Genomic DNA, 20,075 nt, shown 5'->3' with positions numbered 1-20,075 from the left:
ATACAGGATGTCCAGGGCGGTACTTGGAGAGACCTCCCAGGAAAGAGACTTGGGAGTTCTGATCGACAAGTAAATGAAGCCGTCCACGCAATGTGCAGCGGCGGCAAAAAGGGCAAACAGAATGCTAGGAATGATAAAGAAGGGGATCACAAACAGATCGGAGAAGGTTATCATGCCGCTGTACCGGGCCATTGTGTGCCCTCACCTGGAGTACTACGTCCAGCACTGGTCGCCGTACATGAAGAAGGACATGGTACTACTCGAAAGGGTCCAGAGAAGAGCGACTAAAATGGTTAAGGGGCTGGAGGAGTTGCTGTACAGCGAGAGATTAGAGAAACTGGGCCTCTTCTCCCTTGAAAAGAGGAGACTGAGAGGGGACATGATCGAAACATTCAAGATACTGAAGGGAATAAACTTAGTAGATAAAGACATGTTGTTCACCCTCTCCAAGGTAGGGAGAACGAGAGGGCACTCTCTAAGTGAAAGGGGATAGATTCTGTACAAACATAAATAAGTTCTTCACCCAGAGAGTGGTAGAAAACTGGAATGCTCTTCCAGAGTCTGTTATAGGGGAAAACACCCTCCAGGGATTCAAGACAAAGTTGGACAAATTCCTGTTAAACTAGAATGTACGCAGATGAGGCTGGACTCATTTAGAGCACTGGTCTTTGACCTAGGGGCCACCATGCAAGTGGACTGCTGGGCATGATGGACCACTGGTCTGACCCAGCAGCGGCAGTTCTTATAAGGCCAATGCATCTGTTTTTCCAGGAAGCACACCATATGAAGAAAAGGTTTTTTTAAATCAATGTTCCTAGGAAGTGGTGACCACATTTCACTAACTAGGCTGCTTCAGGGGCATGCAACCAACTGGTAACACACAACCATTTCCACTAGTACTGAAATAAATTTTCCAGGGTCTGTTACAACTGTAACTATATGCCTCTGATGTAGCCTAGTTGGCGAAAAGCAGCCATGTCGAGCAATGCTTTCTGGGAGCATTAAATAAAATTTTTCTTCATGTGGTCTGCTTCTTGTCTTCTTTCAACATTGGATCTAGTAGACTGGCTGCCTTGTCATTTCCTTACCTCTGTTTTCCTAGGGAAATTCCTTGGACAGTTGTACCTTCTAAGAGTAATTCTGTAACTGTGTAAATGTAATTACACACCTCATATGTGCATAAGCGGTAAGGTAATTGGCAGTTATGCATGTATATGAGAACATGGAAATTCCAATTCTAAGTTCTTCTTGATTCATCATCATCAATGAAATTGTATCTTAAATCAGTTGTTGAGAAGATATTTTTGAAGTTGAAATTGTTACGGCCTTTGAAAGGACGGTTGAGTCCAGTTAACTTTTGGACAGTTGTGCATTCCTATATATCCATTGTTTGATTAATGTACTTCTTTGCTAGTTGGTCATCCCAAGAAAGATTTAAGATCTTTACAAATAGCCCAAAATGCGGCTGCCTATTTAGTTTCAGGTTGTTCCTTGTTTAATCATATTATACCGATTTTTAAACTATTACATTGGTTACCAACTTCTTGGCATATTCAATTTAAGATTTTAATATTGATTTTTAAAATATTGCATGATCAACAATTTTCCTGTTTAGCTGCAACATTAAGGGTTCATGTTCCAGGACACACTTTATACTCTAGGAATCAGACACTACATGATATTCCAAATTTTAAACAAATTAGTCTGGAGATATACAGAGACATGATCTTTATGGTTGTTGGTCCTTCATTAAGGAAAACTCTTCTAAACGAAATGAGAATGATGGAGTCTCTGAGCATATTTGGAAAGATTTTATAAACATTTATTTTCACAGGCATTTTAATTTAATGTTCAGGGTTTTGTTTTGTTTTTAAATTGCTGTACTTGTATCTATAATGTTGAATGGTTTAGAGACATAGTAGCATACTTTTTTGGATTTGAAATGTTGAATGTGCTTTATGTATATATGTTATATACTGCTCAAAATTGTAGATGTGCTGTATATAAGAAATTTTTAAATAAATCTGTGCACTATGCACCATTCTGTAAAACAGTGTGCAAGTGCATTAGCATATAATTTCGAGGAAGACATATATATGTGAAGAACAACCAAGAAGCAGATTAATTCAAGTTGAAGACATATGATTTATAAGCAACAAAGACCTGACTTGGCCACGTTTTGCCCTCAGGCTGCATCCGGAGTAAAAGCTGCAGGGGAAATTTGACACACAACCCCTGTTAGTCAGCACTTCCGACCCAAAGAGCAAATCAATATGGCTTCCTCCAGACTGGCAGCAAATCTTGCACTCTCCCTTGGAAGAGCTGACTAACGGGTTGTGCGTCAAATTTCCCCTGCAGCTTTTACCCTTGACACAGACTGAGTGCGAAATGTGGCAACGTCAGGTCTTTGTTGTTAATAAAGCATATATCTTCTACTTGGACTAACCTGCTTCTTGATTTTTGCCTCTATTTTGTATTCTACTTATGTCTCCCACATATGCATGTAACTTACATTATCCCAGGACAAGCAGGCAGCATATTCTCACTGATGGATGACGGCACCGACGGAGCCCCGGTACGGACACTTTAGAGTGAATTGCACTCTAAGAACTTAGAAAGTTCTGGCTAGCCCACACTGCACATGTGCGAGTGCCTTCCTGCCCGACGTAGGCGCGGAGTCCCTCGGTTTCTTAGTTTCCGCGGAGCTAAGAAGTTGCGTTTCAATGGCTGTTGAAAATTTTTTATTTTCGCTGCCTTCCCGCTCTCGCGGTTTTCTGACTTTCTAGACAGTTTCTTCTTTTCTTTTTTCATTATTAAAAAATATATGTATATATAAACTGAACGTTTCTAGTTTATTTTTTTTCTTTTCCATTTCTCTACCTACACTTGGTCTGCATTTGGGTATCTGTTTTTATCATCTCTCACCAAGGCAGGTTCTTGCCTATGTCTGATTTGGGGAACATTTTTTTTGGTGTTCCTAGGACCATACTGGGACATGTTTCCTCCGCACAATGGACCCGGTGAGATTCTCTGGTCATTTCTGAATAGCAGTCTTCACCTTCATGTAGGCTATTTTTTTCAGTTCTTTGTGTACTACTAAGCCTTGTCTCTCTAAGTTATCTTCGTATGGCAGGTTTTATACCCGTGATGTTTTCCCCCTGCTCTCAGACTCTGTTTTTCTCTCTTGAGAGTCTACATGGGATCTTATGCAGTCCTTCCTTCTTTCTCCTGCTGATTCTCCCTGAAGACTTTGATTCATGGATTTAGGGATTCTTATCCCTTCTTTCTCTTGATTTTCAAGTTCACTGGAAGATTGTGTTTTTTCTGGATCTCGGATCTCTTTTTTCTAGTCCAGCAGTTCTTCAGAACTAGTTTCTCCTTCTTCAGACCTCATGGCTCTGCTTCCTGGTTTTCAAGGCAGCTGCCACATTCTCCAATTCACACGGCTTTCAAGTTGTGCTTTTCAGTTCTACTCAGCCGTTCTCCTTCCCAGTCTTGGTTTTTCTCCTTTCAACTGGCATTTGATTCCAGATTCTTCAGGAGGTGTCTCATTGTGCTGGCCACATCTAGTTGATTACAGGGCATTCTAGTTTTGTCTTTTTCTTTTAAACCTCTGTTTTTTTCCCAGCTGTTTTTTTTTTTTCCTTGGGAACTGGTTCAGACCCTTCTCAAACCATCTCATTTTCTTTAGATTTTGAGTTTACATACCCCAATTCATGTCTGTGTTTTATTGGGGTACTCCTTGATACCTCTTTTTTGAGAGTGTTTTTCTCTAAGATTATTTTCAATCTCTCATCCATCTGGGTCTGCAGTTGTTTCTTTTTTCAATCCTTTCCTGCCAGACACCTGATGGTTCTTTTGAGCAACAGGGCTTCTCCTGTTTTCTGTTATGCCATGGGTCACATTACATTTTTGTACTCCTCAATGGTCTTTTGTTTTCCAGTGGTATCAGGCGTGAGCTCGTCTCTCACAGCATGTCTGTCTTTCCTCTGCAGTTGCTTTGATTAGGACTGCTCTTCTCTACTCTCTCCGGAGAGCCCTTTTTTTCTTCGTCCCCCCCCTCCTTGCATGGTCTTCCTGCCTGATCCATCATCTCTTCTGTCCTCAAGTCCTCCTCCCTTGCACTGTCAATCCAGTGTTATGCACTACATATTTTTGAGCAAGGTGGTTAGGGCTCTCTCCTGTTGAGTCAGGAGGCCCTACTCTTATGGACTTGACAGACAACTTGCTATCTGCTCTTGCTACTATGCATGGGGACCTCCGCAGATTCTTTGACCTCCTGCATGGACTTTCCTTTTACAACTTTCTAGTCCAATTTTGCTCAACAGGGCGCTTTTCCAATGGACTTGTTGGCAACTCCTTCCAGCTGCTCCAGGGTTTTGCTCCAGACTTTACTACTTTTTTCGTCTGGCAACAGATGTTTTTCTCCTGGATTGGACGGGTATGTTTCTATATGCATTCCCTCCACGTCTTCTCCAGTTGAGCATTTTATTCAAGCTCAAATGCTTCTCTTTACTTCATGGTGGCCCAGACATGGGTTCTCCCTTCTTTTTCAACTCAAATTTAGGGAGCCTTTTCTTCTTCTAATTTTCCTACTCGGCTCACTCCGACTCGGGAATCTTTGATTTATTCCAATCTCCATTGTTTTTTTCCTCGGGCTGTTTCAATTTCATTTACATCTTTCTCAGCCCGTTTGTTGATTTCTGTAAGTCTCCAGGACACCAGTCGCTCAACCTTGTTAATATCAAAAGTGGTTTCGGTTCTTTTTCTGGTGTATTTTTATCTGCCTGTTCCCCCACCTTCCTTGGCGGTGGTATTGATCTTGGCTTATTTTTTCTTTTGTTTGATTCTAGTCTCGAATCTATATCTCTCAGACTTCTTTTCAATGCTATTGCATTTTTTCCCTTTGTCAGTCAAGGGTCAACTTTTTCTGCTTATCCTCTGGTTTCTAGTTTACTGCCAGGGGTTTTTTTTAACGGTGTATAACCACACCTCAAACCTTCTCCTGTCATTTGGGCTATAACCTTCTCTATTGGGTTTCCAGGTTTATTGATGGAATTTCTTTTTCCCTGTGAAACCATCTCTACAGTCTCCTTCTATCGTCCGGACTCTTCCTGTAGTTCTTTTCTGTTTGTTGATGCTACCATTTGTAATAATGGCATCAGCTCAACTGGAGTTTCTTACCTGGAAAGTAGTTTTTTTCCTTATGTCTCTCACCTCTGCCAGGAGGGTCGGTGAGTTTCATGCATTATTGGCAGATTCCTCCTTAACAGTTTTTCATCATGACAAGGTGGTTCTGTGTACATGTCCAAAGTCTCTTCTCCATTTTCATCTCACTCAGTCAGTTCTTCTGTCTGTGTTTTTTCCTGCACCTCGTTTTCCTACGGTAGCTCTTACTTTGTATACTTTGGAATGTAAGCGTTTTTTTGCCCTCCTTAATTCACCGGTCAAAGCTGCAGCAAATTTCTCCCTGACTTTTCATTTCTTTTGTTTCAACCCAGTTCGAGTATCCTATATTCATGAGAACGATTTTCACCTGGCTGGTTGCCTGCCTTTCATTCTGTGATACTCACTCTGGACTGGCATGGGGATATCGTGTCCAAGTCCCCTGAGTTTGAGCTCTGGCAGCTTTTGTTGTTTTTCCTTTTGACTACATCTTTGAGGAACTCTGTACAGCTGCCACTTGGTCCTCAGTTCATACCTTCACTTCTCACTACTGTCTGGATTTTTTCTCCAGACGAGATGGGAACTTCGGCCATTTCGTATTTCAATTTTTATTTTTTTGGCCAACACTCCCGCCATCCCATCTCTGTTAGCTTGGAGGTCACCCATCAGTGAGAATATGCTGCCTGCTTGTCCTGGGGTAAAACACAGTTACTTACTGTAACAGGTGTTATCCAGGGACAGCAGGCAGCTATTCTCACAACCCACCCTCCTCCCCGGGTTGGCTTTTTAGCTGGCTTATCTTAACTGAGGGACCGCGCGCCTATGTCGGGCGGGAAGGCACTCACGCATGTGCGGTGCGGGCTAGCCAGAACTTTCTAAGTTCTTAGAGTGCAATTCACTCTAAAGTGTCCGTACCGGGGCTCTGTCAGTGCCGTCACCCATCAGTGAGAATATCTGCCTGCTGTCCCTGGATAAAACCTGTTACGGTAAGTAACTGTGCTGTATTCTGTAAGTTATGTGCAAGACTTGTGGAATTTAGATGTGCTCACTAATGCCTGCCATTTAGTTGACGTGAATGCGCTTAACATTGTGCACATATCACTGGGGTTTTGGTGTCCAATTATATAATTGCTTTATAGAATGGTGCGCAGTGCATATACGTGCCTAACTGCTAATTATCTTACCACTTACAAGTCTTAAAACACTTCTTTCTTTGAGAATTGCTTTTGTAATTCTAGTGAATATAGCATTAGAATGAAATCTGTAGCATTCATGATTTGATTTTATACCATAGGTTTCTGAAGAAAACCTAAGAAGTCTGCTGTTTGGTGATTATTTGAACCCAGACCTTGAAGGAGATGAAAGACTTTACGCTGAAATTCCAAGTGTTCAACATTTTAATGTCATTGCGGAGTTGTATTTGGATGAATATAACCAGACCCATAAATCTAGAATGAATCTTGTGATATTCAAGTATGCACTTTATTTAATTATTTAGATTTAATGTACCCCTTTTCATTGGTAGTTCAAGACAAGTTACATGATAGATATTTCCTTAGCCTTGAAGGCTTAAAATCTAAGAAGTTTGTTTACTAACTTGTGGTAAAATAGCACACATGTGCTATATTGCCACATGAAAATTTACTGCAGGATTCATCTCTATACCATAGGTAAATGAGCTATATATAACTTGTATTCTTCATTGCTGCAGCCTAGAATATTGTTTGTTCCCAGCTACAGCAACACAAAGTTGGTAGGCTCCAACTCAGGTCTGCTCTCTTAAAGTGCCAGTCATGGAGATATATAAAAAAATAGATCTCTCATCCCCTATTCCCTTCAATAAACAAATAGTGGTTCGCTCATATCTGCCTCCACCCTCAATCTGTAATCCTTTGAATATATAGCATCCAGTCTCCCTTATCTATTCCAATCCACAATTCTGTGGTCAAAATATCAAATGGGAATCTCTCATCCCCAACCCCACCCATCTAATCCCCAATCCCTTGAAACCATTGATTCCTTTGGCACCTACTGGAGTTTTCCTGGTAAGTAGTGGGAGCAGCAGTTATCTTTGGTTGATGCAACTGTTTTTTGAAAAATAGTAGCTGCAGTTCCCTAAAAGTAGAAATATAGTACTACAGCTAAGGGACAGACTGCCAAGTAAAGAAACTTGAGCTATTTATCAGGAGATGAAGTCACTAAACCCGAAAGCTCTCTGACTGCATTCCAAAGTGACTACCAAAAGTAAGACCCACTGTATTGGGTACTTCAACTCACATGAGTCCGTTGACTCAAAGGGAGTTATCATCAGCTATATTAGAACAATGTTGAGATCCCAAGACACAGCCAGGGGCTTGATGAGAGACTTCAAATGAAGCAAGCTTGCCATGAACTGAATGTAAAGGTTGTATAGAGATGGGTTTACCTACTAAAAGGTGATAATATGGACCAGTTGCACTGAGGTGAGCCCTGAGTTGGTTTCCAAGCCTGAATCAAACAAATGTAGAAGGCATTCAAGTTTTTTTGTTGAAGAAGGAAAAGGCCCATTTCAATTTGTAAAAAATAGTATGGCAACTGTTCACTCTTAGACAATATGTAGAAATAAAACAAAACAAAAAGAATCCAAGTGATATCTTTTTTTTTATTGGACTAACTAGAGCAGTGGTCTCAAACTCAAAGCCTTTGCAGGGCCACATTTTGGATTTGTAGGTACTTAGAGGGCCTCAGAAAAAATAGTTAATGTCTTAATAAAGAAATGACAATTTTGCATATGGTAAAACTCTTTATAGTTTATAAATCTTTCCTTTTGGCTAAGTCTTAATAATAATAATGTAATTTATAGCTAGAGACATTTGAGCAAGAAACTGTTTTATTTTGCTTTTGTGATTATGATAAACATACCGAGGGCCTCAAAATACGACCTGGCGGGCCGCATGTTTGAGACCACTGAACTAGAGCATGGTTAGGTTAGCTTTCAAAGGTAATCCTTCAGAGATAAGCAAATGAAGACAGCTATCAGTATATGAGTAAAACATCAAAGTATTCAAATGACAATCTTACAAGAAGAAGGCAGGGAAAGGAGGGTGGGAGACAGGGAGATAAGGAAGGGTTATATGAAGGTGTTAGAGCAATAAAAATTATGTTTTGTAATGCGAGAGAGCCAATATCTTAAGACCCATCCGGTGAATTTCAAAATGTTTTTATGCAGAAGTAGAAGCCTTGGTTAAAAAAAGCTTTTTTGTTCTCTGGAAACTCCATACTATTAAATCATATTTTGATTTCACCTCTCAGAATTATGGTGCAGTTTCTGGTTCTGGGCCTATTGTATTACTGTAATATTCTTTTGGGCTTCTATAAGAAAACTATTGGGAAGATGAGAGTTATTCAGAATACAGCAGTTCGTTTGATCTTTAACTTGAAAAAATCTGAACATATAACACCTTATCTTAGGAAATTGCATTGGCTTCCTGTTGAAGCGAGAATACTTTTTAAATTTGCTTGTATTAGTTATAAGACTCTATTTGAAAATGATCCATGTTATATGTTAAAACATTTAGGATTTTCAGGCAATGACTGCCGTACATGTGGTTGCTCTTTTTTCTCTTTTCCATCCTTAAAAGGATGTTTATATACAAGATTTCTTGAAAGACCTCTATCTTTTCAAGCTGGTAAATGGAGTAAAACGCTAAGTGGTCTGATTGTGGCATCTAATTCCTACCAAATTTTTAGGAAAAATGTAAATGGACTATAAATTACGCCAGGTGTACACCTGGCAGGGCCTCCGCGTGTGCGGATCGCCGGACTTGATGGACCGAAGGTCTGATCCGGAGATGGCAGTTCTTATGTTCTTATGTTAAAACTTATCTTTTTGATAAATTTGTTTGATGTTATTATGAATTTTAATGCTACTACTGTATTATCACTGTTTTTGTTCAGCTTAAAGAAAAAATGTTAAAACCTATCTTTTGACAAATTTGCCAGCTGTTCTAATGAAATTTTAATGCTATTGTTGTATTATTGGTGTTTTTGTTCAGCTTTTCATTATTATTAACTTCATAGAACTGAGAGGTACTGCGGTATAAAAATAAAATTTATTATTATTTTATCATTTTGATCTCAAAAATCTTGTGTTCATAGATTGTCTTAAAATTTCCTTTTAATATTCTCACCATAAAACCATTGATGCAGTGTTCTGGTTTTCTGAAATGTTGTCCCACGGAGGTGATATCCTGGTTGCCATTGCAATTTTTAATATGATATCTGTGTAAATTAATCCTAGTCTTAAGCATCTGGCTTGTTTCTCCAGTATAGTATCCTTCTCTACACCTTTTGCATTGAATGATATAAATTACTTTTGAAGATGAACATGTGAAGGATCCCCTTATGTTGAATGTTTTTCCCATGTGGGTGACTACTGTGGGGCCTTGTGAAATATGTTGGCATTATTTACACTTAGTTTTGTTGCAGGTAATTGTGCCATTCTCTTCCTTGTGTTCAGGGAGTGTGTTCTTTACCAGTTTCTGCTTCAGACTGGATGGCCAGCATGAGTGGAGCTGGAAATATATCTTTCAGTAATTTGGCCCCCTGGAGTAGTAGCTGTAGATCTTTTATGATTTTCCTCAGTTTTTCCAGCTCTGGGTTATATGTCACTATCAGAGGGGTTCTCTCTGTGGTCTAATTGCCGTATTTCGTGGGAGAAGGCAGTATTCTTGAAGATGATTTTGGAGTTGTATCCTTTTTGTTTGAAAGAGTAAGTTAGGTTTTTGAGGTGTTTATTTATTTATTTATTTTTTTGGGGGGGGGGAGTCAGAGCAGATACGGTGGTATCGTGTAGCTTGGCTGTGTATGATGGATTTTTTTTATGTGGGAGGGATGGAAGCTGGAGTTATTGGCAAAGCTGCATCAGTCTGTAGATTTTCTGTATAAAGATGTTTATTTCCAGTGCAATAGGCGGGACATTCTAGACAGTACGGTTATTTCCTTTTAGCTGCGTGGTTGCAGAAGGAATCCACTCCATAGTTTTCACTCTGCCTCTGTAGTACAGCACTGGACTGTTTAGCTCCCTGTACAGTTCTTTCCTTCTGCATTCATGGATGCAGTTGTGTGTTTTCTGCTCTCCCCATTTTATTGTTTTAATTCAGCATAATTTCATCCCCTTTTATGGTAAATTAGTGCTTGGAGTGATTTTGAAGCTCTGCCTGCTTGAGAAATTCACAGATTTCAGTCTATAGCTGACAGGCCGATCCCTCTGGGTACCTGTTGGCCAGCCTGCATAGTTTTCTCTAGAACTCAGGGCTGTCCCTAAGGTGGTCTCACCTTCTGTTAATCAGGGGTCAAGCGCAGGCTGTTAGGCGCCCTTAGGAGGCTCAGTGGTGTCTCGCAAGATGCCGGCTGTGTTGTTGTGCCTCCACCCATTCCGGTGCACGTATGATGGTCCGTAAGGGTGGAGGTATAGTCAAGACATTGGAGCCTGACTGACAGCCCGAAGATCAGCTTTGTAGGAGAATTCCCAGCATTGTGGCAGTGATTATTCTCACCCAGCTACTGTGAGAGAGCTGAAAGCAGGCTTGTAGCACTTCTAACTGATCTCAGGTCACAGGAGTGCACAGGCTGACAACCTTTGAGAGACATCTGGGGAGGTTTGAAAGTGGGGTTTTGAGTGTTTCTGAATGTTCCCCTATGTTCCTCCTCCTAATAAATCCTAAAATCACAATTTTTAAAGTTTTGAAAGTGTGAAAAAATCGCGATTTTGGCGTGAACTTTGTAACTATGGCCATCTTGGATTTGTAGCAATTTTATTTTCTTAAGCTCCCTGCTTTTTCAAAACCGCATATTTTGCCTGGAAACTTGCTGGGACGGAGTCCTTGGGCTCTCCTCTTGTGGATTCTTGCCAAGATTGTACAATTTTAGTACTTTTAGGTTGTTTTTACACCACATGCCAAATGGCACAGCTAGGGGGGTCGCAGCATCCAGCTTAACCTCTCTTCTGCTGAAGCAATTGCTCAAATGCTCAGCTATTTCAGTGGGGCGACTTTCATACTTTTGAGGCTCGGCATGGCTAGTAATTCCATCCGTCAGACTGCGAACTCTGCGCAGCTTCAGAAAGGCTCAGTTTAGCCACCTTAGGGTGATCTATGCCCTTTCACGATTTTTAAAATTTTTGCCTCTGGATTTTGGACCATGGTGTTCTCCCCCTGCGCAGTCCCAATACGCCTGCACAGCGTCTAGTAGTGGCGTTACTCCTTTGGACACATTCTAGATTCACCTTGCCACTTTGCTTGTGCTGCCTGACCCTGATCTGGGGGTGTCCGGTTGTGGATGATTTGCTTACTGACCCCATCTTTACACGTGCAGCACTTCCCAGGACAGGGATCAGGGACTGTGTGCTGGATCTGTGGATCCCTCTGGGGTTTTAGGAGCCTGGAAATGCTCTCATGAGCCTACGCCTATTTGAATTTGCAGCTTTGCCAGACCTTCTTTCTGAATCTTTACATGAGGTTATGGTCACTCAGCCTACTCTGTCCACTTCTTCTTCCTGGCTTTGTGTTGTGTGCTTGTAGTTTGCTACCTGCCCCTTGGTACCCTGATATATGTGTTCTGGTCTTGGAGTGGTTTAACTCTCCGGAAGGTGCTCTGACTATTGCTTCTGCCTCATTGGAATTTTATAGCATGGGGTTGTCAGCAACTTTTGGATCAGCCCAGGGAGGATTTTTAGTGGTACAGGTGACAAAATGCACCTTTCTACACAATGTAAGTGGTTTAGTATTGGAAGATATGCAGGACTATTGTGTGGAGGTGATCCTCAGGAAGCTCTTTGACACAGTTGCTTTGGCGACATCTTGTGTCGCATGTATCTGTCACACTCAAAAGCACACTCTGGAAAGTGAGGCAATGATTTCCTCTCCTCAACTTTGATTGGCAGGCACAGTTTATATGCCGATTGCATTGTATGCCTTTATGCGAGTTTGACTTAGGTGTCAGAGTACTCCATCTCTGCCTGCAGTGGGCTACTGTTTCCACTTCCAAGACTCCTTTGGCTTAACTGTCTTTTCAGGAGCTGTGATTGTTTGGTAAAGGTCTGGACGACGTCATGGATTCTAGACTGACTGTCGCCCTATGACTCAACCTGATAGCAGACCTGGCCCTCCTGGGGTTCTGGTCGTTCTAATCTAATACGCGGTGGATTGGGGGCCGTCTCAAAACATTTCTGCCTGTCTGGATGTGCATTACATCTGACCATTAGGTCTTGAAAGTTATTTGATCAGGTTACAAACTGGAATTTGCTCGACCTCTGACAGATTAGTTAGTGGGCTCTGCTCAGATTGCCCAAACAAAGTGCTCAGGATTCTGGCCACCGTTCAGCGCTTGCTGGATATTCAAGCTATGGAGCCAATACTGCCCAACCTCTCGGGCTCAGGCAAATATGCCATATACTTTCTTGTGCCAAAGAAAGGCTCTGAAGAGTGGAGGCCTTTTCTGGATCTTTAGCACATGACTGCAGCTCTCAAAACTTAAATGGAGACCGTGAGATCAGTCATTGCAGCAGTGACTCCAGGATAGTTTCTTGCTCTGGATCTTAGAGACATATTTGCACATTCTCATTTTTCCAGCCCACTGTTAAGTTTTGCAGTTTCATGTTTTGGAACAGCATTTTTAGTTCTTGACCCCCACCCTATGGACTGTTTTCAGTGCCCCGTACCTTCACTAAGGTGATGGTTATGGTAGCGGCTTACCTGCTGCATATGGGTCTCCAGGTGCACCCTTGTTTGGACAGCTGGCTAATCAGAGCTCTCTTATTGGCCGAGGGATGCCACACATTGGAGCGGGTGCTCTAGGTACTGGAAGACCTGGGTTAGATTGTAAGTTTTAAAAAAAGATTAAAAATGAATCATCTGAAACCCATGCACTTGCTCAGATACCTGGGAGTTCCTTTTGACCCGATATCAGGCCACGTCTCTCTACCAGTAGCCCGCTGGCAGAAACTGTGTACTCAGCTTTCTTCCTTTCTGGAGTGGCAGGCTCCTTAAGCATGGGATTATCTTCAGGTTCTGGGATCAATGGTTGCCATGCTAGATGTGATTCCTTGGGTGAAGGCGCACATGTGTCCTCTATAACAGTGGTTCCCAACCCTCTCCTGGAGCAGTGATTCCCAACCCTGTCCTGGAGGAACACCAGGCCAATCGGGTTTTCAGGCTAGCCCTAATGAATATGCATGAGAGAGATTTGCATATGATGGAAGTGATAGGCATGCAAATTTGCTTCATGCATATTCATTAGGGCTAGCCTGAAAACCCAATTGGCCTGGTGTTCCTCCAGGACAGGGTTGGGAACCACTGTCCTGGAGGACCACTAGGCCAGTCTGGTTTTCAAGATAGCCCTAATGAATATGCATGAGAGAGATCTGCATATAATGGAGGTGCCAAGCATGCAAGTCCTGGATCCAAAGACAGGGTAGTCGCTCATTAGCCCAGGTAATAGACCTGGCTGAAGCCTATTTAGACTCCCAGACCACTACTCTACCTGTAGGAGACAAGACAGGGGAATGGGTGGCACAATAGGGGCCAAGCGACTCCGAGAAGACCATATAACAGGCTCCAGGACAGTATTCCCCAAACCTTGAAGAAGGTTCACGATCCTGCTATCCCGGAGAAAAAAACCTTTACTTGTTTTAGGTGTGGTAAACCCGGGCACCTGCAAAAGCAATGTAGAGTAAAATTGACACTTACAACCTCTGGTAATAAGGCAGGAAAGTATTCTGGCCCTTATGAAATACAGGTCCACATAAATGGCCTGAAGGTTAAAGCTCTACTGGACACCGGCGCTGAACAATCTGTCATGTCCAGGGCTTGCTGGGATCTAGGGAGGAAAAGAGGTCCCTTTAGCAAAATGCCAAACAAGGTGACAGTGGTTTGTGTCCATGGGGGGAAAAAGGCCTACCCCAAATATCTTATCCCGGTGCAGTATCGGGGGAAGGTACAAACTTTGGGAGTAGCCGTTATTCCCGAGGCTCCTGCTGCGCTGATCCTGGGCCGTGATTGGGCGGGTCTAGAGGAAAACATCGAGCAGGGGAAAAGCTCTGCAGCCCAGAAGGGGAAGGAGAAAGCCAAGTGTACCCTTATGGTTAGAGAGGGTCCTAAGGAAAGGCCCTGGAGGAAGGGGTCCCGTAAATGGTATCCTCCGCAGGGAGGGAGGGCCCGTCCTCAATGGTGTCCCACAATTAGGTGGGCACCCTTGTCTGAGCATGCTCAAACACCTACGTATGCGTATGATAAAGCTGCGGGGTGTGATGTGTACGCAGCACAGGACGCGGTGGTAGATGCTAAAAGTAGGGTATTGATTCCAACAGACATTCAGGCATCCCCACCGCCAGGGTCCTATTTAAGAGTAGCCCCAAGGTCAGGTCTAGCTTCCCGTCATGCTATTGATGTAGGGACGGGAGTAATTGACCCCGACTATCGGGGGAATATAAATGTTCTCCTCATAAATAATGCGGATGAGGAGTTTCAGGTAAAAAAAGGGGATTGCATTGCTCAAGTGATTTGCGAGCGGATTTGGCGCCCTAAACTGGAGCAATGGAAACAATTGTTACCTACACGCAGAGGGTCCAAGGGGTTTGGCTCCTCTGAGGCTCCTTTGGAAAGGAACATCATCTCACCCGGCCCAGTAGTTCCCCAGCCTGACCATGACTCATTGGCAGTCATAAAGAAGGCTGTCGAACAGCAATTTAGTGAGCTACAACAGAAATTAGCACACGGTCAGGAGGGCCAAAAACAGCAATGGCAACATGCTGTTCAGGAGGTGGAGGATAATCTGGGGGATAAAGTACGGGAGGCTCTTTTACTCCAGGACCAATTGTTAAGATCCACCCTAGAGGAAAGCTTCCAACAGTGCCAGGAAGATATACAGGCTCTGTTGGAAAAAAGTCAGGGTTTAAAAGAGCAGATGGGGCATATTGTATGCCGAGTAGGAGAGCAACCGGATCCAACCCCAGCTGTAAAAGACATTGCCTGTGCTGTAGGACAGGTTCGTGAAGAAGTAGGGAAAGTACAACTGCAAGTAAAGCAAATGGGGGAGGGGGAACTTAAAAAAATGAGGGAGCTTCTCTCCGGTTTTGGAGCTCGCGTGCGGGCAGTGGAGGAAGGGTTAATCCTTCTAAGTGATCCCGAGACCATTGCTGAAGTTTATGAGTTGCAGCAGAGAGAGGTCTGTACCCCTGATCCTAGCCCTTCTGGGGGAAAGAAGGGCCATCGGGGTAGAAATTGTTAATCTGCAAGATTGATTGTTGCCACAGAAGTTTAAAAGAAAAAAAAAGAAGAGAAAGAGCCACCTAAGCATAGGCCCACCCCTAGCAGCCATTTAAGTGGGGGGGTATGTGATATGCAAGGTATGCCTGCTAGGGCTGTGCATAGTAGAAATCCCACTGTTAGAGCAGATATCCCTGTGCCTACTATTACTCCTGTGTCCAGCAGAGGGAGTGCAGGTGTCAGAAGGCAGATTTCCCTTCCCCCACCTAGTCAGGGAAAGGAAGGGAGGATATCCGGCACACCTGAGAGTTTGGGGCGTGGTCCCAAGTTCCTAAACCTCAAGGCTACCTGGCTGGAGGGGGGAGAAGGAGGCAGGCAGTGAAGGCAAACAGTCACCAAGCTCAGGGCTGAGAGCTCTGCAAGGCTGTTATGTTCCAGAGCAGATGGAACTGGTAGAGGCCGGGGCAGAGCCATCTGAAGAGCCTTTCTCAGAGTTCCCGGAAATGGAACTAGACTTTGTACCGGAGTCCTGCACAGAGGTAACTGCCAACCCACAGCCCATGGAAGTTTGCTAACCAAAGGCAAGTGGTCACTGTGGATTACAAATGTAACAGTTTTTCAGTATGGACTATTCTTGAGCAAGTCTGACAGTGTTTGTTGAAAGGTGGTGGGGATTAGCCCCACGTTAATTGTGGAGGGATAGAGGGCCATATCTTGGCAATATTCCAGCACGTGGAGCACACCACCTTCTCCAGCACTACTGCGGCTGGAGGAATCAGTGCGGGTGCACTGGTTCAAGCTTAAGTCTGTTGTTTGTTGGAAGAAAATAAAGACTTAGGCCAGGACTTTATTTTGGATGTGCAGCAATCCTTTACTGGGGAAAAAGGAAGAAGAAATTTGTTGTTTTTTTTTTCTTTTTGAGTTTTAAAACCTCTTTGCTGTTTGGAGAAATACTGGTTTGCAATAAGACTCTTAAAGTTACTTAAACTGGAGGTTCAAGGACTTACCGATGAGCGGCTATGACCTGACAAAGTTTAATGTGCTTGATTACTTTATTTTTTGAAGATTGATATCAAGTTGTTTTGTAAAGTAACCATTTTGTGTGGGCAATCGCTCCATTAAATCCAGTCCAGTTTTTGTTAGTTTCCATACTTACCAGTTTGCAGTGTGTTTTTTTTTGGTCGTGTTGAATCCTGACATTAATTATCCCTGTGTTGCTAGCCGCAGCACACAGGAGCCAAAACTTCTATGTCCCAGCAGCACAGGACGCATTGCCTTAACCCCGCTGGTGACAAAACGCAATATCAAATATTTTCAATGCGTAAAACAAAAATAAATTTGGGGAAATAAATAAAACCATTTGAACAATAAACATACAAACATATCCATAGATGATTAAAAATACATAAGGAGTATAAGGATAAACTACATTTGTTTAAAAATACGTCCTCTGCGCCTGCTCATAAATTTGTGGAGTATGTAATTTGTCGCTCATGCATATTTTTTTTTGCACACACCTCATCAATCCTTAGAGGGAACATTGTCCACTACTCACCTTTCCTTCCTTCGAGCGACTTCCATTAACCATCACCCTCTGGCGTCTGTCCGACAGCCAGTTTCTGACCCAGTTCACCACTTTGGGTCCTAACTTCAGCCCTTCAAGTTTGTTCAACAGCCTCCTATGAGGAATTGTATCAAAGGCTTTGCTGAAATCCAAGTAAATTACATCTAGCATATGTCCTCGATCCAGCTCTCGGGTCACCCAATCAAAAAATTCAATCAGGTTCGTTTGGCACGATTTACCTTTTGTAAAGCCTTGTTGCCTCGGATCCTGTAACCCATTAGATTCAAGGAAGTACACTATCCTTTATTTCAGCAAAACTTCCATTATTTTACCAACAACTGAAGTGAGGCTCACCGGCCTGTAGTTCCCTGCTTCATCCCTGTGACCACTTTTATGAATAGGGACCACATCCGCTCTCCTCCAATCCCCAAGAATCACTCCCGTCTCTAGAGATTTGTTGAACAAGTCTTTAATAGGACTCGCCAGAACCTCTCTGAGCTCCCTTAGTATCCTGGGATGGATCCCGTCTGGTCCCATCGCTTTGTTCACCTTCAGTTTTTCAAGTTGCTCATAAATACCCTCCTCCGTGAACGGCGCAGAATCTACTCCATTTTCTCGTGTAACTTTGCCAGACAATCTCGGTCCTTCTCCAGGATTTTCTTCTGTGAACACAGAACAGAAGTATTTGTTTAGCACATTTGCTTTCTCCTCATCACTTTCCACATATTGGTTCCCAGCATCTTTTAGCCTAGCAATTCCATTTTTCATCTTCCTCCTTTCACTAATATATCTGAAAAAATTTTTGTCTCCCTATTTTACATTTTTAGCCATTTGTTCTTCCGCCTGTGCTTTCGCCAAACGTATCTCTCTCTTGGCTTCTTTCAGTTTCACCCTGTAGTCCTTTCTGCTCTCCTCTTCTTGGGTTTTTTTTATATTTCACGAACGCCAACTCTTTTGCCTTTATTTTCTCACCTAATATTTAAACTATTTTTATTAAATAGAAAATCCTCCCATCCCATCCCTCCCATCACAGTATTACATACAAGTACCATTACAATGAAACTACTGATATATTCATATATTATGAAATAACAAAAATAAAACCTACCCATTTCCCCTCTAATCAAATATCTTATCTTGGGAAAAGTTTATCATTCATTACAAAAATCTGTTAATGGTCCCCAGATCTTCTGAAATTTACCAAAATATACTTTTTGTGTTGCTATTGTACGTTCCATTTTGTATATATGACATACAGAATTCCACCAAAAGTTGTAATTTAACCTGTCATAATTTTCCAATTGTATGTTATTTGCTATATTGCTACTCCAGTCAAAATAAATAAAAATGTGTTGTTATCTGACGAGATTTGACTCCTTGCTCTCATTGTCAAGGCTACCGGATTTTCCAACATCCTATTTATTTGAGGCCAAATTGATTTCCAAAATAATAATATGAATGGACAATAGAATAAAAGATGATCTAATGTCCCAGCTTCAAGATGACAATGCCAACATTTATTAAACTTAGAGCTATCTATATTTTGTAAATGAACAGGGGTCCAAAAAGCTCTATGCAAAAGAAAAAAACATGTTTGTCTCATAGATGCTGACACTGTACATCTTAACCTCCAAGACCAATTGAGATGCATTAATTTGATGCTTAATCTCAATGCTCCAAATGTCTCTAAGACCATTTTTTGGTTTTTTATTTTGGTTATTAATTTATACCACTGTGCGGCCCTATGGTCCATAGAATCCATCTGAAAGCATAAGAATTCCAGACTATGATAATTATTAAGATTTTTCCATTCAGGGAATCCTACCTGAATGGCCTGCTTCAATTGCAACCATCTAAAATATTGTGATTTATTAAGACTAAACTTATGTTGCAATTGTGAAAACTCCAGCAGCTTACCATTATTTATTACATCCTCCAAAGTACGGATTCCTGCCAAGATCCAGTGCTTCCAGATGATTTTAAAACTGCCAATTTCGATCTTGGGGTTTAGCCAAATCGTTTGAGTTGTTGATTTATTTATTGGAATAGGAGTTAGACTACTTATATACCTTAAAGTTTTCCAGGTATCAACAAATATTTTATGCTCTTTATATAACCTTGGCATTTTGATACTTACAACATGACCAAGACGCAAAGGAAACATAAGTCTCCATTCTAGCCAGAACCAATCTGGTATATTATCAGTGGGCTCTGGGAGGATCCAATAATAATAATAATAATAACTTTATTCTTCTATACCGCCATAGTCGAGAGACGCAAAATATAGGCTGAATGTTGGTTGAATTCTTGAGCAGAACAGTTGGTTTGAGCCTGTTGCTACAGGTGCCTCTACTTCACGTGTATTGGATGGCTCTCCGTGCTTGGATACTAACTGTAGAGGGATCTAAACAGCCCAGTAAAGTTGTATAGAGACAGAGTGAAAAATCCGGAGTGGATTCCTTCTGCAACCATGCAGCTAAAGTGAAATAACCTGGATGGTATGAATTGAAAGAAATGTAAAATCATTTGAGAGTCTTTTCTTCCTCAGTCCAAATCATAAAAATATCATCGATGTACTGGTAGTATATCAGGGGTTTTGTCTGATATGTATTCAGAAACGTCTCTTCCATGACATGAAGTGGTTTGCATATTGTGGTGCCATGCTGGTGCCCATAGCAGTACCCGTGATTTGTAGATAGATATCATTGTTAAATCAGAACTAGTAGTGAGTTAGCTATTACAGCATTCATCAAATTCATTCTAACGTTGAGTATTGGTGGCTCAGGATAGATGTTTTTAGGAAATTTTCACATGCAGCAATGCGATCTGCATGGGGGATGTTACTGAATAGTGATTCTACATCCATTGTGACTAGCAGCGCATTAGGTGGTAGCTGCTTGATATTGTTTAATTTGTTGAGTCTGTGATTTCTTGTATGAAGCTCTTTGTCTTGTGCAGTAGAGGTTTTAAAATTCCTTCTATAAGTCCAGATATTTCTTGTAAGAGTGCCAATACCAGATATAATTAGTCTGCCAGTAAGTACCAGTCGTGTGCTTAATGTAAACTTCAGTAACCCAACATATTTTGGCATGTGCCCATAG

At 42.0% G+C, this 20,075-nt stretch overlaps 1 protein-coding gene across 2 annotated transcripts in view; it reads left to right on the top strand.

Annotated features, from left to right (window-relative positions):
* The window catches only part of DNAH12 (dynein axonemal heavy chain 12), a 451,362-nt gene that overhangs the window by 280,841 nt on the left and 150,446 nt on the right, over positions 1-20,075 (top strand). For both annotated transcript variants that reach the window (XM_033925718.1, XM_033925717.1), the window contains exon 42: positions 6,461-6,639. In XM_033925718.1, coding sequence (XP_033781609.1) covers positions 6,461-6,639 — 179 coding nt within the window. The remainder of the gene's footprint in view (positions 1-6,460; positions 6,640-20,075) is intronic.

This window comes from Geotrypetes seraphini, chromosome 17 (assembly GCF_902459505.1).
Source record: "Geotrypetes seraphini chromosome 17, aGeoSer1.1, whole genome shotgun sequence".
Lineage (NCBI taxonomy): Eukaryota > Metazoa > Chordata > Amphibia > Gymnophiona > Dermophiidae > Geotrypetes > Geotrypetes seraphini.
The sequence above is the reverse complement of the archived record's forward strand: the minus strand, read 5'-3'. Positions and strand labels throughout refer to the sequence as shown.